Raw genomic sequence first — 17197 nt, 5'->3', positions numbered from 1 at the left:
TGGACGGGGAGGAGAAAATCTTGCACCTGATTTTTCACCCGGTGTGGGGAAAAAGGGCTGTGGGGTGGATGTGTGGCAGGTGGGGAGGGGAGAGAATCCAGTCTTCTGCAGAGACACATGCTTTTTTTAGTTAGCACGTGAGGGTTCACAAAAATCAGCTCCACTTGGGAGCAGTGGTTCAATTGCCGGGCTCGAACCTGGAAGACCTGGATTCAAATCCTCGCCTTGGTTTGAATCCTGCTTGGGTGGGCGACGGATCAATCGCTTTCCCTCTCTCCCCGAGCGAGCTACTTCTCAGGGGTGTGGTGGGAATCCAAGGGAGAATTTTTAAAGAAGAGCTGGACAAAAATATGCCAAACAGCTCGAAAACGACAGATGATTCAGTCTCGTATCAACAATTTATCGTGCCGTTTGGCCCTGTGGATTAACGAGGGCAAGAGACCGTGCACGGCCTGGTCGATTCCGGAGAGTGTACTGGATCCTGCCTATGGAAGAGGAACTAAATCTTTTCAGGGGTTGGGGGTGATTGACACAAAATACCTTCTCGTTAGGGTCTCGTTTAGACGCCCTGACCTGGATGGTCCCGATTAGCCCGATCTGGTCAAAACTCGGAAGCTAAGCAAAGTCGCCCCTGGTTAATACATCAATGGAAGAAGAAGAAGAAGAAGAAGAAGAAGAAGAAGAAGAAGAAGAAGAAGAAGAAGAAGAAGAAGAAGAAGAAGAAGAAGAAGAAGAAGAAGAAGAAGAAGAAGAAGAAGAAGAAGAAGAAGAAGAAGAAGAAGAAGGAGGGGGAGGAGGAGGAGGAGGAGGAGGAGGAGGAGGAGTTTGGATTTATATCCCCCCTTTCTCTCCTGCAGGAGACTCAAAGGGGCTGACAATCTCCTTGCCCTTCCCCCCTCACAACAAACACCCTGTGAGGTAGGTGGGGCTGAGAGAGCTCCAGAAAGCTGTGACTAGCCCAAGGTCACCCAGCTGGCATGTGTGGGAGTGCACAAGCTAATCTGAATTCCCCAGAAAAGCCTCCACAGCTCAGGCGGCAGAGCTGAGAATCAAACCCGGTTCCTCCAGATTAGATACACGAGCTCTTAACCTCCTACGCCACTGCTGCTCCCCAAGGGAGTCTGGGGTTGCTATGCAGAGACAGGCAACGGAGACCACCTCTGTTCATCCCGCGCCTTTACCTTGTTGGCCCACCTTGGCAGAATTCGGAAGCTAAGCAGAATCCACCTTGGTTGGTAGTGGAATGGGAGACCACCAAGGAAATCCAGGGTTGCTACGCAGAGGCAGGCAACGGCAATCCACCTCTGTTCCTCTCTTGCCTTGAAAACCCAGAAGGGTCGCCTCAAATTGGCCCTGACACGATGACACTTTCCACCAACGTTTTTCAAGGTCTCCCCCGGGGTCAGACATGTGGGGCAATAACACGTTGCTTCCTGTGCACCAGAAATGCCAAGGCTGCGGCCAAGAGCATCGAGGGCTGTGAAAGGCCGCTGGCGTGCCGGGGTTGGAAGTAATACCGCAGCCATCTGCCAAGAGCCATTTCCGACACAGACACTGTTATTCCATTAGCGTGGGCAATTATCCCGAAGCATCTTTGCGGTCAAGACTACCCAGCTTGCTTTCTGGGCGTGTTGGGAGTCAGTAGCTTGATGCACGAGCCCTTGAATAAGCAAGGCCATGGAGGAAATTGAAAGCTGAACGTGTTTGGAGAGGAGACGGCTGAGCGGGGATATGATTGAAGTCTATAAAATTATGCATGGGGTAGAAAATGTCGACAGAGAGAAATGTTTCTCTCTTTCTCACCATACTAGAACCAGGGGGCATTCATTGAAAATGCTAGGGGGAAGAATTAGGACTCATAAAAGAAAACACTTCTTCACGCAACGTGTGATTGGTGTTTGGAATATGCTGCCACAGGAGGTGGTGATGGCCACTCACCTGGATAGCTTTAAAAAGGGGCTTGGACAGATTTATGGAGGAGAAGTCGATCTACGGCTACCAATCTTGATCCTCCTTGATCTGAGATTGCAAATGCCTTAACAGACCAGGTGCTCAGGAGCAGCAGCAGCCGCAGAAGGCCATTGCTTTCACATCCTGCATGTGAGCTCCCAAAGGCACCTGGTGGGCCACTGCGAGTAGCAGAGAGCTGGACTAGATGGACTCTGGTCTGATCCAGCTGGCTTGTTCTTATGTTCTTATATGTCAGAAGCCCATTCTGCAAAGAGTGCAGCTAATCAATCGGTATGTGCTGCTGTAATGTGCGTCAGGTGGCACGACTATTTTTTCGGCAGGTAGCAGGAATCCTGGGATTGAAGATGCTGCACGGAAAAGGAGAGGCCCTATGGATGTTTTGGGGCTACCCGAGAGTGAAAATACAGGAAGCAATCAGGCAGGTCTAGAATATTCCTGGGGGTGTACTGCAAGAGATCTGCTAAGTGAGACACCTGTGACCCACCCACCCCCTCTCTGAGAGAATGTTGTTCGCAGCATCTCTGCATGAGTCACGACTGTGGCCTTTCATCTCCTTTTAGAATCACAGAATCCAAAGCAGCCGTTTGCTTCAAGACAACCGATGATCATCCGGAGAGGAGTTGCAACTCCGTGCCCTACTGGATGTTGATAATCCCAGTTGACCACCTTAGAATCAGAGAATCATAACGTTGGAAGAGACCCCGAGGGCCATCCAGTCCAACCCCCTGCAATTCAGGAACACCCGATCAAAGCACTCCCGACATATGTTCGTGCAGCCTCTGTTTAAAAACCTCTAAAGAAGGAGACTCCACCACACTCTGAGGTAGTGCGTCCCACTGTCGAACAGCCCTGACTGATGTTTAGGTGGAATCTCTTTTCCTTCACCTTGAACCTATTACTCCTGGTCCTAGTCTCTGGAGCAGCAGAAAACAAGCTTGCTCCTTCACCAACATGACATCCCTTCAAATATCTAAACATGGCTATCATGTCACCCCTTAACCTTCTCTTTACCAAGCTAAGCATCCCCAGCTCCCTAAGACCTTTTACCATTTTGGTTGCCCTCCTCTGGACCCATATCAGCAGCAGTGGCGTAGGAGGTTAAGAGCTCAGGTATCTAATCTGGAGGAACCAGGTTTGATTCCCAGCTCTGCCGCCTGAGCTGTGGAGGCTTATCTGGGGAATTCAGATTAGCCTGTACACTCCCACACATGCCAGCTGGATGACCTTGGGCTAGTCACAGCTCTTCTGAGCTCTCTCAGCTCCACCCACCTCATAGGGTGTTTGTTGTGAGGGGGGAAGGGCAAGGAGATTGTAAGCCCCTTTGAGTCTCCTGCAGGAGAGAAAGAGGGGATATAAATCCAAACTCCTCTTCCTCTTCCTCCTCTTCCTCTTCTTCTTCTTCTTCTTCTTAATATCCTTCTTTTAGTCAGCCTATACTGCAGGTAGGTCATTCTGCCTGGTTTCTCCAGAAGGAGTGTGCCTGATACAGAGAACCAATAGAAATGCCTGCCCTCCAAGGAGGCTACCCGTTGTCTCTCTATATGAGCCACTGCTGTGAGCCTGCTTCTTCCACTCTGAAAGCATCCCAAAAAAACAGCAGGGTTGACCAGAGAATTCGGTTGTGCTTGATGCAGACACAGTGGAAATATTTATCCTCAAAGGAGCCTGCCCATTGTGCCTCTGCATGAGATACTGCTCTGAGGCAGTTTCTTCCACTCAAGAAGAAGGCTTGGAACAGAACAGTGATGTATGCAGAAAAACAGAGAGCCTGTGAAGGTGAATTATTTTTGTCCCATACGAATTGCAAATGCAAGCGTTTTAGTTGTGATTCACCCTTGGGCACCCTAACTCTGAAGGAGAAAGATGAAACATGTCTGATACCTCCTGGGACCTCAAACCCCAAGGAAGAAAAGAATAAGCAAGGAGGGAGAAACACAGTTATAGAGCAGATGGCAGAGCCACATGAATCTGGAGACAGGAGGAAGAACGATCAGAACTACCTCTGTGGAGTAAAGGAATCCTCTGACATAAAGGTCCCTGCTGGAAAAAGGGTCTCCCCAGGAGTAAGTACAGAGAGGTAGGAACTGGGAATGGTCAGGGGAAGGACGCAGCTGGTTGGTGCAAGCAAGAAGCACAAAAGGAGAACAGCCAGCCAGTCTGGGAAGAACCAAGCTTAGAAGGAGGCATTCCAAGCCCAGAGGTCTTTCCCCTGGCCCTAGCAGTCTTGCTTCGACCTGGCATAACCCTGCAGGAAGGTACAGCAACCAGACACTGGAAATAAAAGAGCCAGTGAAGGAGTCTGGCTAAAAAGCAAACTAGGAGCCTGGCCTGGGGAAGAGAATGGGGAAAGTAGAATCATAGAATAACAGAATCATAGAGTTGGAAGGGCCATCAAGTCCAACCCCCTGCAATGCAGGAACACACAGTCAAAGCACTCCTGACAGACGGCCATTCAGCCTCTCTTTAAAAACCTCCCAAAAAGGAGACTCCGCCACACTCCCAGGTAGTGCATCCCACTGTCGAACAGCCCTGACTGTCAGGACGTTTTTATTTATTTATTTATTTTTATTTATTTATATATTGGATTTTAAAACCACCCACCCCCAAAAGGGCTCTGGGCGGTGTACAGCAAACCAGAGTCAACAATACACACAATAAGAAGAGGAGGAGGAGGAGGAGTTTGGATTTATATCCCTCCTTTCTCTCCTGCAGGAGACTCAAAGGGGCTGACAATCTCCTTGCCCTCACAACAAACACCCTGTGAGGTGGCAGGTGGGGCTGAGAGAGCTCCGAGAAGCCGTGACTAGCCCAAGGTCACCCAACTGGCGTGTGTGGGAGTGCACAGGCTAATCTGAATTCCCCAGATAAGCCTCCACAGCTCAGGCGGCAGAGATGGGAATCAAACCCGGTTCCTCCAGATTAGATACACGAGCTCTTAAACTCCCACGCCACTGCTGCTCCTTAAGGCATATTATAAACATGCTACAGACCCTATAAAAGCATAGCAGCATTACAAATACAGTGCAATAAAAATTCCTGATGTTTAGGTGGAATCTCTTTTCCTTCACTTTGAACCCATGATTCCTGGTCCTAGTCTCTTGAGCGGCAGAAAACAAGCTTGCTTCCTCACCCTTCAAATATCTAAACATTGGCTATCATGTCACCTCTTAACCTTCTCTTCCCCAAACGAAACATACCCAGCTCCCTAAGCTCACAGGGCATGGGTTCCAGACCTTTGAACATTTTGGTTGCCCTCCTCTGGTAGTGAAAGAAGTGTCCCGAGTGCCGTTTTATTCTCACAACAACCCTGTGAGGGAGGTTCGGCTGAGAATGAGTGACTGCCCTGAGGTCATTCCAGAAGCTTCCACGGAAGAATGGAGATTTGACCCATGATCCTTTGCAGACACCACAGCCAGTAGACCAAACTCTGACTCTTCTGTGAGCCAGAGTGATGCTGGGGTCAGGATATCTGGGCGATCCGGGTTCGAATCCCCGGCCAGCCAAGTAGCTCACTGAGTGTTCTTAGACCACTAAGGCTCTGCCAGCCAAACCTACTTTTCGTGTGAAGATAAAAAGGAACAGGAGAGCCAACTACGCCAACCTTGCAAGAGTGAAAGATTTTTTTAAAAGTGGCATCTTGAAGGTCCAGAAGCTCTGAGATGGATGGCACAAGATGGTCCAGTCTCCTCAGATCTTGAAAGCTAAGCAGGGTCAACAGCAAACTACCTTTGAATGTGTCTTTCCTTGAAAACCCTACAGGGTCAGCCCCTGCTAGTGCTTGGATGAGAAAGCACCAAGAAGTCAGGCAATGGCAAACCAACTCAGAATGGCAAACCACCATAGAGTCAGGCAATGGCAAACCACCTCGGAATGATCCTTGCCATGAAAACCTTACAGAATCAGCCCCTGCTAGTGCTTGGATGAGAAAGCACCAAGAAGTCAGGCAACGGCAAACCACCTCAGAATGGCAAACCACCACAGACTCAGGCAATGGCAAACCACCTCAGAATGATTCTCGCCATGAAAACCTTACAGAATCAGCCACTGCTAGTCTCTGGATGGGTTTTGCCAAGGAAGTCCAGAGTCACGATACAAAGGCAGGCGATGGCAAACCACCTCTGAATATTTCTTGCCTTGAAAAACCTGCAGGGTCAGCCTGCTTGGGCAAAAGGAGCCCAAGAATTCCAGGATTGCTCACCAGAGGCAGACACCCCCAGAGGCAGATACCTCAGTTAGCCTCTTGCCTTGAAAACAGGGTTGCTGTAACTCGGCTGCAGTTGGATAGTGCTCTCCTCTACCACCAGATATTCCGGGCAGCACAAGAGTTATCCCATCTATGCAGGGCACTGGCTTCCTCCGGGAAACCTGGGCTGCTTTCTTTCCCTAGCGCAATACTCTGCAAATTCAAGATTTTCTCACCGTTGCTGCCGTGGTGGGAGGAAGTCAACATGGCCGAGAGCCAAGGCCGGCCAAACGGGTCACCTTCTCCTCCTGCCCCGCTGCTTTGCAAATCGACAAAAACGTGTTTGCTGAATCAGGGGGCACGCAGGATTTTGCGACAAGCGGAGATTTGGCAGGGAAAGGGAAACCAAGTCTCTGAAGATGGCGCCTGGGAACCCGCCGGCATCTGTGAATATGCCTCGCCAACACGCCGGGGAAAAGGGGGCACCCTGGCCTCCCACCCACTCACCCAACCAGCTCGAGGGATGCCAGGTTTCCCAGAAACTAAAATTATCCACGCCCGGCTTCAGTCCATATGGTGCTCCCAGGCTCCCCATCCGCATCTTCTTCTTTTACAGTTCCTCCAAACCCAGGCAAGAAAGGGCCAATGAAACAGAGCTAAGCACTGTGGTTCAAGTGTTGCGCTATTGTCTGGCAGATCTGTGAAGCTTGCTGGGTGACCTCGGGTCAGTAACTCTCTCATTCTCTCTCCGCCTAACCTACCTTGCAGGGTTGTCATGGGGAAGGTATATTCATGACCCTGAGCTCCCTGAAGAAAGCAGTGCCAGTGGCGTATCGACCCAGGGACACGTGGTAACCCATGTCTCCGGGCGCACACCATCTGGTCATGCGGGGGCGCAAAATTGGCTGCGGGGCTGAGAGAGTTCAGCGAGAACTGTGACTACTAGCCCAAGGTCACCCAGCAGGAATGTAGGAGTGTGGAAACACATCTGGTTCACCAGATAAGCCTCTTCCACTCAGGGAGAGGAGTGGGGAATCAACCCCGGTTCTCCAGATTGGAACCCACCTGCTCTTAACCACTACACCATTCTGGCACTCAAAAAGCAACTTGATGGCATACAGCATACCCATGGAGGTAGAGCAATATAGAGCAAGGGAGTTTCTCACGCAAAGCCTAAGAACACACAATGCCACCATGATGATGAAGAAGAAGAAGAAGAAGAGGAAGAGGAAGAGGAAGAGGAAGAGGAAGAAGAAGGAGGAGGAGGAGGAGGAGGAGGAGTTTGGATTTATATCCCCCCTTTCTCTCCTGTAGGAGACTCAAAGGGGCTTACAATCTCCTTGCCCTTCCCCCCCCACAACAAACACCCTGTGAGGTAGGTGGGGCTGAGAGAGCTAAGAAGAACTGTGACTAGCCCAAGGTCACCCAGCTGGCGTGTGTGGGAGTACACAGGCTAATCTGAATTCTCCAGATAAGCCTCCACAGCTCAAGTGGCAGATCAGAGAACCCGGGTCCTCCAGATTAGAATGCACCTGCTCTTAACCACTATGCCACTGCTGCTCCCAGAGAGGACGCCAGAGAACTCATCGCTTCTATATGCTAGCTAGCAGCTCACCCATAAGGGTACAACCAGCGATCGCTTCTATTACTCTGGACAATCTGCCTTTTTTGGGCCGTGGGCAGACCGTGAGCCAAATGCACAGCAGGGATTAACCCAGAGAGAAAATTGTCGTGCAGAGTGCCACACAGAATGTGACTGTGAGCGATGTGGATTAAAAGCACGAATGATCTGTGGTCTGCACCGCGAGCGTAATAGACCACCACTTCATAAGTCCGTACCTTTACCGCAAGCCTCCCCTCAAATCCCAAAGAGCAGGCTATGGGTCACATCCTCAAGGCCAGGAGCCCAAAGGGGAAGAAGGTGACTATCAGGGCCTGAATGTGCAAGGAGCCAGGTGATGATCAACTTCTTAAGAGCCAGCGTAGTGTCGTGGTTAAAAGCAGGTGGATTCTAATCTGGAGAACCGGGTTTGATTCCCCCACCTGAGTGGCAGAGGCTTATCTGGTGAACCAGATGTGTTTCCACCCTCCTACATTCCTGCTGGGTGACCTTGGCCCAGTCACAGTTCTCTCTGAACTCTCTCAGCCCCACCTACCTCCAAAGGGGTCTGTTGTGGGGAAAGGAAGGGAAAGGAGCTTATAAGCCAACTTGAGTCTCCTTACAGAGAGAAAGGTGGGAATAAATCCAAACTCTTCCTCCTCCTCTACCTTCTCCTATTCTTCTTCTTTCTTCTCTGCTTCTTTGTATTGTAAACATTGTGAGCAAAACACATTTAGCTGGGGAAGGTTATGAAATAGGATTAGGCCAAAAAGCCAAAATGGATTGTGGCCTCCCTCCAATTCTGACAGTTGAGGCCAACCTGAAGGCATTTTGCAGTGCTTTGGGAGAAGATCCTTTGCATGAGATCTTAGATTGCTGTAGTCTAGGATGCTAGGCAGATGTGGTCCTTTTCCGTTCCTTGCCTGTGCCCAGAACGAAGTGTCTAGTCTGAGCTTCCCCATATGGGAGGTGAATTTCTGTCCCAGGTTCCAAGACTGGCTGGAGCCCTGGAAAAAGTTCATAAAGATGTAACCTAGAAATAGGATCCAGCCGCCATATAAACCAAACTGTGTTTTTAGGACCCCGGTCTCTGTGGTGAAGGCAGCAGGATAAGAGGATGAGCCAGCGTGAGATGGATTGACTGAATAAACGAAGTCACGAACCTCAGTTTATATGTTCTGAGCAAAGTGGTTATTGATTGGACATTTTGGAGAACATTAATTCGTAGGGTCACCAAGAGTCAGAACACATGCCATTCGGTGCCCGACAGACAAGAGCTAATTGTCCTGGAATATCTACCGTCTCCTGCTTCCATATTTACCAGCGCCATTATCAATGATAGTCAACTCTTGCCCCATAACCAAAAAACCCTTAAGTGTAATTTGGAAAGGGGTGTGTGGCCTTCCCTAATCGATGCAGGGGTCAGTGCTATCAGTCACAGACCAGGAAAGGGATTTGGGCATCTTTCGAGGTTTTATAAGGATAGTTCCATGGAATGCTTCAACTCCAAAATGTAATGCATGGCTTAGCTTTCGTGAAAAAGGCAATGACTCTATGCTGGAGGACTCGATTACCAGGAAAGGAGTTGATAATAAAAAACTGCAAAGGATTGTCGCAAAGTCCCTTATATGAAAGCAGTGGTGCAACTCAGCACTTGGAGTACTCAGTGAACTTCAGTCTCTGGTCAGCCACATCTCGAAAAGCGATATCGGAAGAGATAGAAAAAGTGCGCAGAGAGAAGGGCAACAAGGATGAGATTGAAGGATTTGGGCTAGCACCTTCCTTATGAGGAGAGGCTGCAGCCGCTTTGGGAATTCTCTTTTAGTTTGGAAAAGAGGCGGAGTACGCCTGAGGGGGGATATGGGATTGAAGCTCTATAAAATTTAGGCATGGGGTAGAAAATGTCGACAGAGAGAAATTTTTCTCTCTTTCTCACAATACCTAGAGAACCAAGGGGGCATTCATTGAAAATGCTGGGGGGAAGAATTAGGACTAATAAAAGGAAACACTTCTTCACACAACGTGTGATTGGTGTTTGGAATATGCTGCTACAGGAGGTGGTGATGGCCACTAACCTGGATAGCTTTAAAAGCTAAGAGGCTTGGACAGATTTATGGAGGCGAGAAGCTCGATCTATGCAGTCTCCCAATCCTTGATCCTCGCTTTGGATCCTCCCCAAGATTGCAAATGCCTGAGCAGGCCAGGTGCTCAGGAGCAGCAGCAGCAGCAGGAGGCCCTTGCTTTCACCTCCTGCAGGTGAGCTCCCAAAGGCACCTGGTGGGCCACTGCAAGTAGCAGAGAGCTGGACTAGATGGACTCTGGTCTGATCCAGCAGGCTAGTTCTTATGTTCTTATGATGTTATCAATTTCAGGTCTGGTTGATCTAGAGACTAAATTATTTCTATTGTACCTAGTCGCCCATTCCTTGCTGGGGTTGCTTTTGACTGCCAGGACGGACTACACTGCATTATATTTGTCTTGTATTTATATCTGTATGGTATTTTTATATATTTGTTGCCGATCCATGTTGGAAACTGAGCTGAGACTGTAGAAACAGGAAGAGTGGCATAAAAATTGAATCAATCGAGACAGTAAAGGCTAAAGGGGCCATCCTTTATAGCAGCCGGCAGCTCTGATCAAGAGAGTTGGGGAGGGGGGGGTCAAACAAGGGGGTGGGCCAGAGGAGGTGGGAGAGAAGGGCTGCCAAGTGCCCCCTTGCAGAACAGATTTCCTTACTGTTGTTCTGGCAGCTCCAGCGTCACGCTGGGCAGAAACCCAATGCTTTCAAGGCGATCCCAAAGTTATTTCTCCCCGAGGCAGTAAGCTGCGCTTCGCACAGCAGCCAGCCCGTGATGACATGCTTCCTTGGAAGTAATTTCCCTTTAATTCAATGGACTTTGCTGCCCAGCATAGTGTAGCGGTTAAGAGTGGGTGGATTCTAATCTGGAGAACCAGGTTTAATTCCCCACTCCTCAGTCGTGGAGGCTTATCTGGTGAACCAGATGTGTTTCCACATTCCTACATTCCTGCTGGGTGACCTTGGGCTAGTCTCAGTTCTCTCAGAACTCTCTCAACCCCACCTACCTCACAGGGTGTCTGTTGTGGGGAGAGGAAGGGAAAGGAGCTTGTAAGCCACCTTGAGTCTCATTACAGGGGGGAAGGGTGGGGTATAAATCCAAACTCTTCTCTTCTTCTTCTTCCCTGAAGAGAGCCCATGAACCACTTGACGGGGTCAATAAGCACAAAGCACGAGCATTCTTTCATCCTGGGTTCAGAAGTGACAGTGGGACGATACTTTCCTCTTCCTGCAATCCCTTCACATAATGCTGTGGTGGCGAACCTTTGGCACTCCAGATGTTATGGACTACAATTGGCCATGCTGGCAGGGGCTGATGGGAATTGTAGTCCATAACATCTGGAGTGCCAAAGGTTCGCCACCACTGACATAATGGCTGCAGAAGAACTTGGGGGGAGGGGGGTCCAAGTCACAGCTGACTTATGGTGACCCTGTCATGTTTTTAACGCGAGAGACATTCAAAGGTGGTTTGCCGCCCCATTGCCTGCCTCTGTGTCAGGACCGTGGATTTCCTCGGTGGTCTCTCTTCCAACTACTAGCCAGGGCCAACCCATCTTAGCTTCTGAGATCTGCTAGCAGCCTATCTTAGGCCAACCGGATAAGAGCAACTCACTGGTGCCAAATGGGTTTCAGGAGAGTACACCCAATGCCCCCCAGCCCCCCAACTTCCCAGTCCAGCCTTAGCACCCACGGTCCTTCTGACACCCAGGGTCATGGGGTCGCCTGCACACAGTTGCCAACTGCAGACTGGAAAATTCCTGGAGGTTTTGAGGGTGGAGCCTAGGGAAGGCAGGGTTCAGAGACGGACCTCAGCAGGCATAGCGTTATAGACTCCCCCTTCCAAAGTAGCCATTTCCCCCCCAAGGGGGACTGATCTCTGTAGTTTAGAGGTAATTTGCTTTAAAAATGGACCCTTGTTAATATCAGCCCCCCCCCCAAACCTCTTTCACCTATCTGGTAACACACACACACACACACACCAAGTCGTGCCAAGCAAGAAATAAGAATAATGGAAAGATTTTTCTGAGGCCCCCCCAAATCAGAAAAACGGAAAGGTCTTTCTGACACCCCCCCCCCATCGCAATAGCTAAACAAGTTGTGCCGGATGATTTAGGGGTTTGGGGTGGGGGCGGGCAGCAACGAGCCCCCAGGACTGTAGGCGGTTTAATGCGAGCAGAAGATCGAGGCCAGATCCAGAAAGGGGGGGGGGGGAGAGATTCTATCAAGAGAGGCGGGCGCCCCCTTTCCCCCTTAAGGGCTTCAGCCTGCGCCCCAATGACCTGGGAGAAAATCCCGGGGGGGGGGGGGGGCAGTGCCTTTCCCCAAAAGGTGCGCAGATGGGAGGGACGGTTTTAAAAGTAACCCCTCCATACAAACATCCCCTCCCCGGCCACTGAAAGGGGGCGTGCGAGCCCTTGGATTTTAAGGGGGCTTTTTTTCCTAAGGGGGGGAAAGGGGTCGGTGTGCCCCCCCGCCCTCAAAAGTTGAGGCTGCCTCCTCTCCATCCCCCGCCGCGGCTGGCATCTTCGCAGCGGGGGCGCAGATGGAGGGACCCCCCCCCCGGTCCGTCCTGATATCGGCGCCCCTGGAAACCCGATCGCGCCCCCCCCCCGGGCTCGAGAGCCCCCCCGCGCTGCGACTCACGTTGCCGCCGAGCTCCTGGAGCGCCACGTTCATGCTGGCGAGGCCGGGCGCCGAGCAGCCGGCCGCTGCCTCCTAGCGCCCCAGGCAGCCGGGGCCGAGCCGGGCGGAGGGGGGGGCCATGCTGCGCCGGAGGGTGGGGGGCGCCGCCTGCCCGCCTCCCAGCCACGGGGGCCGCCCGCCCGCCCGCCTCCCCCGGCGCGCCACCACGAACCCGCCCGGCCGGCGCAGCGGGACTGGCCAGCTAGAGCGCGCTCCCCTCCGGGCGCCGCGGCGCAAAGCGGCCCCGCGCGTTTTTCCCTGGGCTGGATCCTTCCTCGGATCCTTCCTCGAGCGCGGTGTTCATGAATATTAATAGAATAGAATGAATAGAATAGAATAGAATAGAATAGAATAGAATAGAATAGAATCTTTATTGGCCAAGTGTGATTGGACACACAAGGAATTTGTCTCCGGTGCAGATGCTCTCAGCGTACATAAAAGAAAAATACATTTGTCAAGAATCATAAGGTACAGCACTTACTGATTGTCATATAGGTCTAGTAAGCAATCAGGAAACAATCAGTAGTAATGAAAACATAAAATGTAAAATCATAAAATAAAATAAACAAAAAAAAATCCCAAGTTTCTAGTCCACGTGAGAGCAGAGCATCTTCTTCATCACCATCGTCTTCATCATCATTTCGCAATGCTGGGCCAGGTGTCAATAAAATAAAAATAAATAAACGTAATTCTTTCTGTTCCATTTGCTGGATCAGTTCCATTGCCAGTGGCGTGTAAGTCCTGGTCCATATAGGGACTACCCTGTTTCCCCGAATATAAGACATCCCCTGAAAATAAGAGGTAGTAGAGGTTTTGCTGGAGTGCGAAATATAAGGCATCCCTCGAAAGGAAGACGTAGCAAAGTTTTTGTTTGGAAGCATGCCCAACGAACGGAACGCAGAAAAATAAGACATCCCCTGAAAATAAGACATAGCGCATCTTTGGGAGCAAAAATTAATATAAGACACTGTCTTATTTTCGGGGAAACACGGTATTATTGGTTGATTTCACAGCTGCCAGCTCTTGAGCTGGTTCTTGTTATTATTATTATTTCTCAGCATTTTCTTTCTATTTTTCTTGGATCAGTTCTGTTGCCAGGGGCTTGTAGTACTGCTCCATATATGGGTGGTGGTGGTGGTGGTGGTGCTGAAGAATCATTTTGTCGAAGGCTTTCCTGGCCGGATTCAATTGGTTTTGGTGGGTTTTCCGGGCTGTGTGGCCGACGGCCGTGGTCTGGAAGATCTTGTTCCTAACATTTCGCCTGCATCTCTGGTTAGCATCTTCAGAGGCATGTCAGAGGAAAACAGATTTTTCTCTGTGATTCACCTCTGAAGAGGCCAGCCACAGATGCAGGCGAAACGTTAGGAACAAGATCTACCAGACCACGGCCACACAGCCGGGAAAACCCACCAGAACCAATTAATCATTGTTTTCCTATTCTTCTTGGATGAGTTCCATTGTCTGGAGTTGAAGTCCTGCTCCATATACGAAGGAGGAGGAGGAGGAGGAATCATTTTCTTTCTATTCTTCTTGGATGAGTTCCATTGCCAGGACTTGAAGTCCTGCTCCATATACAATGGAGGAGGAGGAGGAGGAGGAGGAGGAGGAGGAGGAGGAATCATTTTCTTTCTATTCTTCTTGGATGAGTTCCATTGACAGTGGCTTGTAGTCCTACTCCACATATGGATTATTACGTTTGATATCACAGCTGCCAGTTCTTTGGCTGGTTGTTGGCCTTTCAGCCTCATTGTTATTATTATTGTTATTATTATTGTTATTATTTTTGTTGTTATTATTTTCTCTTTGCTACTATGAAGAAGTCCAGAAGAGGTGAGCCACTAGGACAGTGTTTCCCAACCTTTTCGAGGTCAGGGTACCCTTGACCTCACTCTTCATATCTCACGGTACCCCTGCCGCCACCCTCCACCGTCCTTTCCCATTGCCCCTGCTTGCCACACACCCCACCTTCCCCTCCCAGGGTGAAGGGTAGCACTGGGGGTGGTGGTGGCTGCTGACCTTGTGGCAGGCCCTGCCCCATGGGCCAGCTCCATGTCCTTGCTGACGCCAGTGGGAGACACCACAAAAATGGGGGGGGGGGCGGTAGTGTTGCCGCGGTACCCCTGGGACATGCTCACGGCACCCCAGGGTACCCTGGTAGAGAATGGCTGCACTAGGACAACATCCCTGAATCTGTGAACTTGTCGTCTGTGGCCTATTCAAGGTTATTTTTTCCAGTGCTTTTTTTTTTTGTCATCCAAAGAACATATTCCATAGAGAAGTAGAAGCTGTAAACATGTATATACTTCTGATGCTGGGAAAAGTCCCCTTGGTGTTTTATTATTATGTTTGATATCACAGCTGCCAGTTCTTTAGCTGGTTGTTGGCCTTTCATCACAATCCGAGCCTCACCCAGAGGCCTGGGAAGTATTATTATTATTATTTCTTAGCATTTTCTTTCTATTCTTCTCCTTGGATCAGTTCCATTGCAGGCAATTTGTAGTCCTGCTAGCTATGGGCATTATTATTATTTCTCAGGATTTTCTTTCTATTCTATTTCCTGGATCAATTCAAATGCCAGCGGTTGGTAGTCCTGCTACTTATATTCATTATTACGACTTCTCAGCATTTCCTTTCTGCCTCAGTTCAATTGCTAGAGGTTTGAGGACCTACTATGTCTCTATGTATTATTATTTCTCAGTCTTTTGTTACTATTCTTCTTCCTGGATTAGTTCAAGAGGTTTGGGGATCTATTACCTGTATGTATTTCTTTAATGCATTTGGATGCCACTCCTTGGGAGAGACACGACGGAAGCCGATCACAACAAAAATCAGATAAAGGCAAGACCAACAAAAATCACCCAATAATTAAGACCGCTAAACTGGTAAGGCATGTGCCCTTGTCCGTGATAAACACGACCCGGTCCAACAGGAACATAATTGCAAAATATTTGTGCCAAAACAACAGCAAAATAATCACTGCATAAGACAGCAAAATAAGAGCATTGACATCAGAGAAGCCGGCCAGAATAAAGCAAGCCAAGGGATAGATGCAGAGGTGGGATCCAACCAGTTCTCTCCACGTCTCTAGAAGTGGTTACTAATTTTTTCCGAGTGCCGAGAAGGGGTTACTAAAGCAACCTCCCTGCCCAATAGGGACCGGAGGTGCGTGTTTGCGGTGGCGCCACTGTTTGAATCCCACCACCATCAGAACCTGTTATTAAAATTTTTGGATCCCACCACTGGATAGATGCAGAGGTGGGATCCAACCAGTTCTCTCCACGTCTCTAGAAGTGGTTACTAATTTTTTCTGAGTGCCGAGAAGGGGCTACTAAAGCAACCTCCCTCCCCAATAGGGACTGGAGGTGCGTGGGTACGGCGGCGCCACTGTTTGAATCCCACCACCACCGGAACCTGTTATTAAAATTTTTGGATCCCACCACTGGATAGATGACATATAAAATGGAAGATAAAACTCTTAGGGTGGCTAAATGCAGTGACTGAAAGTGTGTGTGGGGGGTGGGGCTCAGATGAAAGACTGGGCCCATAGAAATGCCTTAATACAGGGCATGAAAGTCAACAGGGATACCAGATGGATTTCCAGGGAGGTGTTTACATCTGACCTAGGAAAACTAGGCCTTTGCCATTCCTCCTGTTTATTATAAAGAAATATTGGAAGTATGATATTAATGGCATTATTAATTAGGGGGGAAATCCATTTCCTTCTCCTTTGGTACCCTTTAAAGCACAGGTGTCAAACTCGTGGCCCTCCAGATGTTATGGACTACAGTTCCCATCATCCCCTGCCAGCATCAAGCCTAGTGCCCTCTGCCACTGCTCTGTGTACCTATGCAGCCTGGTTCTGAGGATGTTCCAATGCTGGAAAAGCCCCATCTCTGGCTAACATCTGGTCTGATTCTGCTGGGGTCAAATCTGAGTCCAGAGCTGTCTCACAAATTAGCTGCAAATGTCCCAAGATAGAGCCTCAACCTCTTCACCCCATGCCCGCATTCTGCTCCGCCAACTGCCTATTCCCACCTACCAGGAAATGGGTCTGTCACCTGTCTCTTCCTCCCTGGCTGCTCCTGAGTGTACCTGTAAAATACTTCCCTAGGAGAGGGCCAACCCTCTAAGCGGGTGTGGTGTAGTCAGTGGTGGGATCCAAAAATTTTAGTAACAGGTTCCCATGGTGGTGGGATTCAAACTGTGGCATAGCGCCAATGGGGGCGTGGGCGGGCATTCTGGGGGCGGGGCATTCCTGGGCGGGGCTGTGGCAAGGACACAGCCGCTGCGCCAGTCCTTGGGTGGGAAACAAATGCACGCAGGCACAGGCTGCCATGCACCCCGGTGCACCTCCTGCTAGACTGCTTCAAGTTCTGCGGGCTGCTGCTGAGAGGAGGGGCGTAACTAAGGCAAAAATCATGTGGCAAAATCCCCAATTAGTAACCCCCTCTCGGCACACACAAATAATTAGTAACCTACTCTCAGGAGCCTGTGAGAACCTGCTGGATTCCACCTCTGGGTGTAGTGATGACAAGCAGTGGAGTCTAATCCGAAGAACAGGTTTTGTTTCCTCACTCCTACATGTGAAGCCTGCTGGGTGACATCGGGCCAGTCACAGTTCTCTGGACTTTCTCAGCCCCACCTACCTCACAAGGTATCTGCTGTGGGGAGAGGAAGGGAAAAG

At 49.9% G+C, this 17197-nt stretch overlaps 1 protein-coding gene across 2 annotated transcripts in view; it reads right to left on the bottom strand.

Moving 5' to 3' along the window:
- The window catches only part of ECE2 (endothelin converting enzyme 2), a 60608-nt gene extending 47862 nt beyond the window's left edge, over positions 1 to 12746 (bottom strand). For both annotated transcript variants that reach the window (XM_048505971.1, XM_048505972.1), the window contains exon 1: positions 12475 to 12746. In XM_048505971.1, the coding sequence (XP_048361928.1) occupies positions 12475 to 12507 (33 nt within the window). In that variant the 5' untranslated portion in view covers positions 12508 to 12746. The remainder of the gene's footprint in view (positions 1 to 12474) is intronic.
- Positions 12747 to 17197: the final 4451 nt, after the last annotated feature.

Source organism: Sphaerodactylus townsendi, linkage group LG08 (genome assembly GCF_021028975.2).
Source record: "Sphaerodactylus townsendi isolate TG3544 linkage group LG08, MPM_Stown_v2.3, whole genome shotgun sequence".
Lineage (NCBI taxonomy): Eukaryota > Metazoa > Chordata > Lepidosauria > Squamata > Sphaerodactylidae > Sphaerodactylus > Sphaerodactylus townsendi.
Note: the sequence above shows the minus strand (reverse complement) of the source record. Positions and strands in the feature narration are given on the sequence as shown.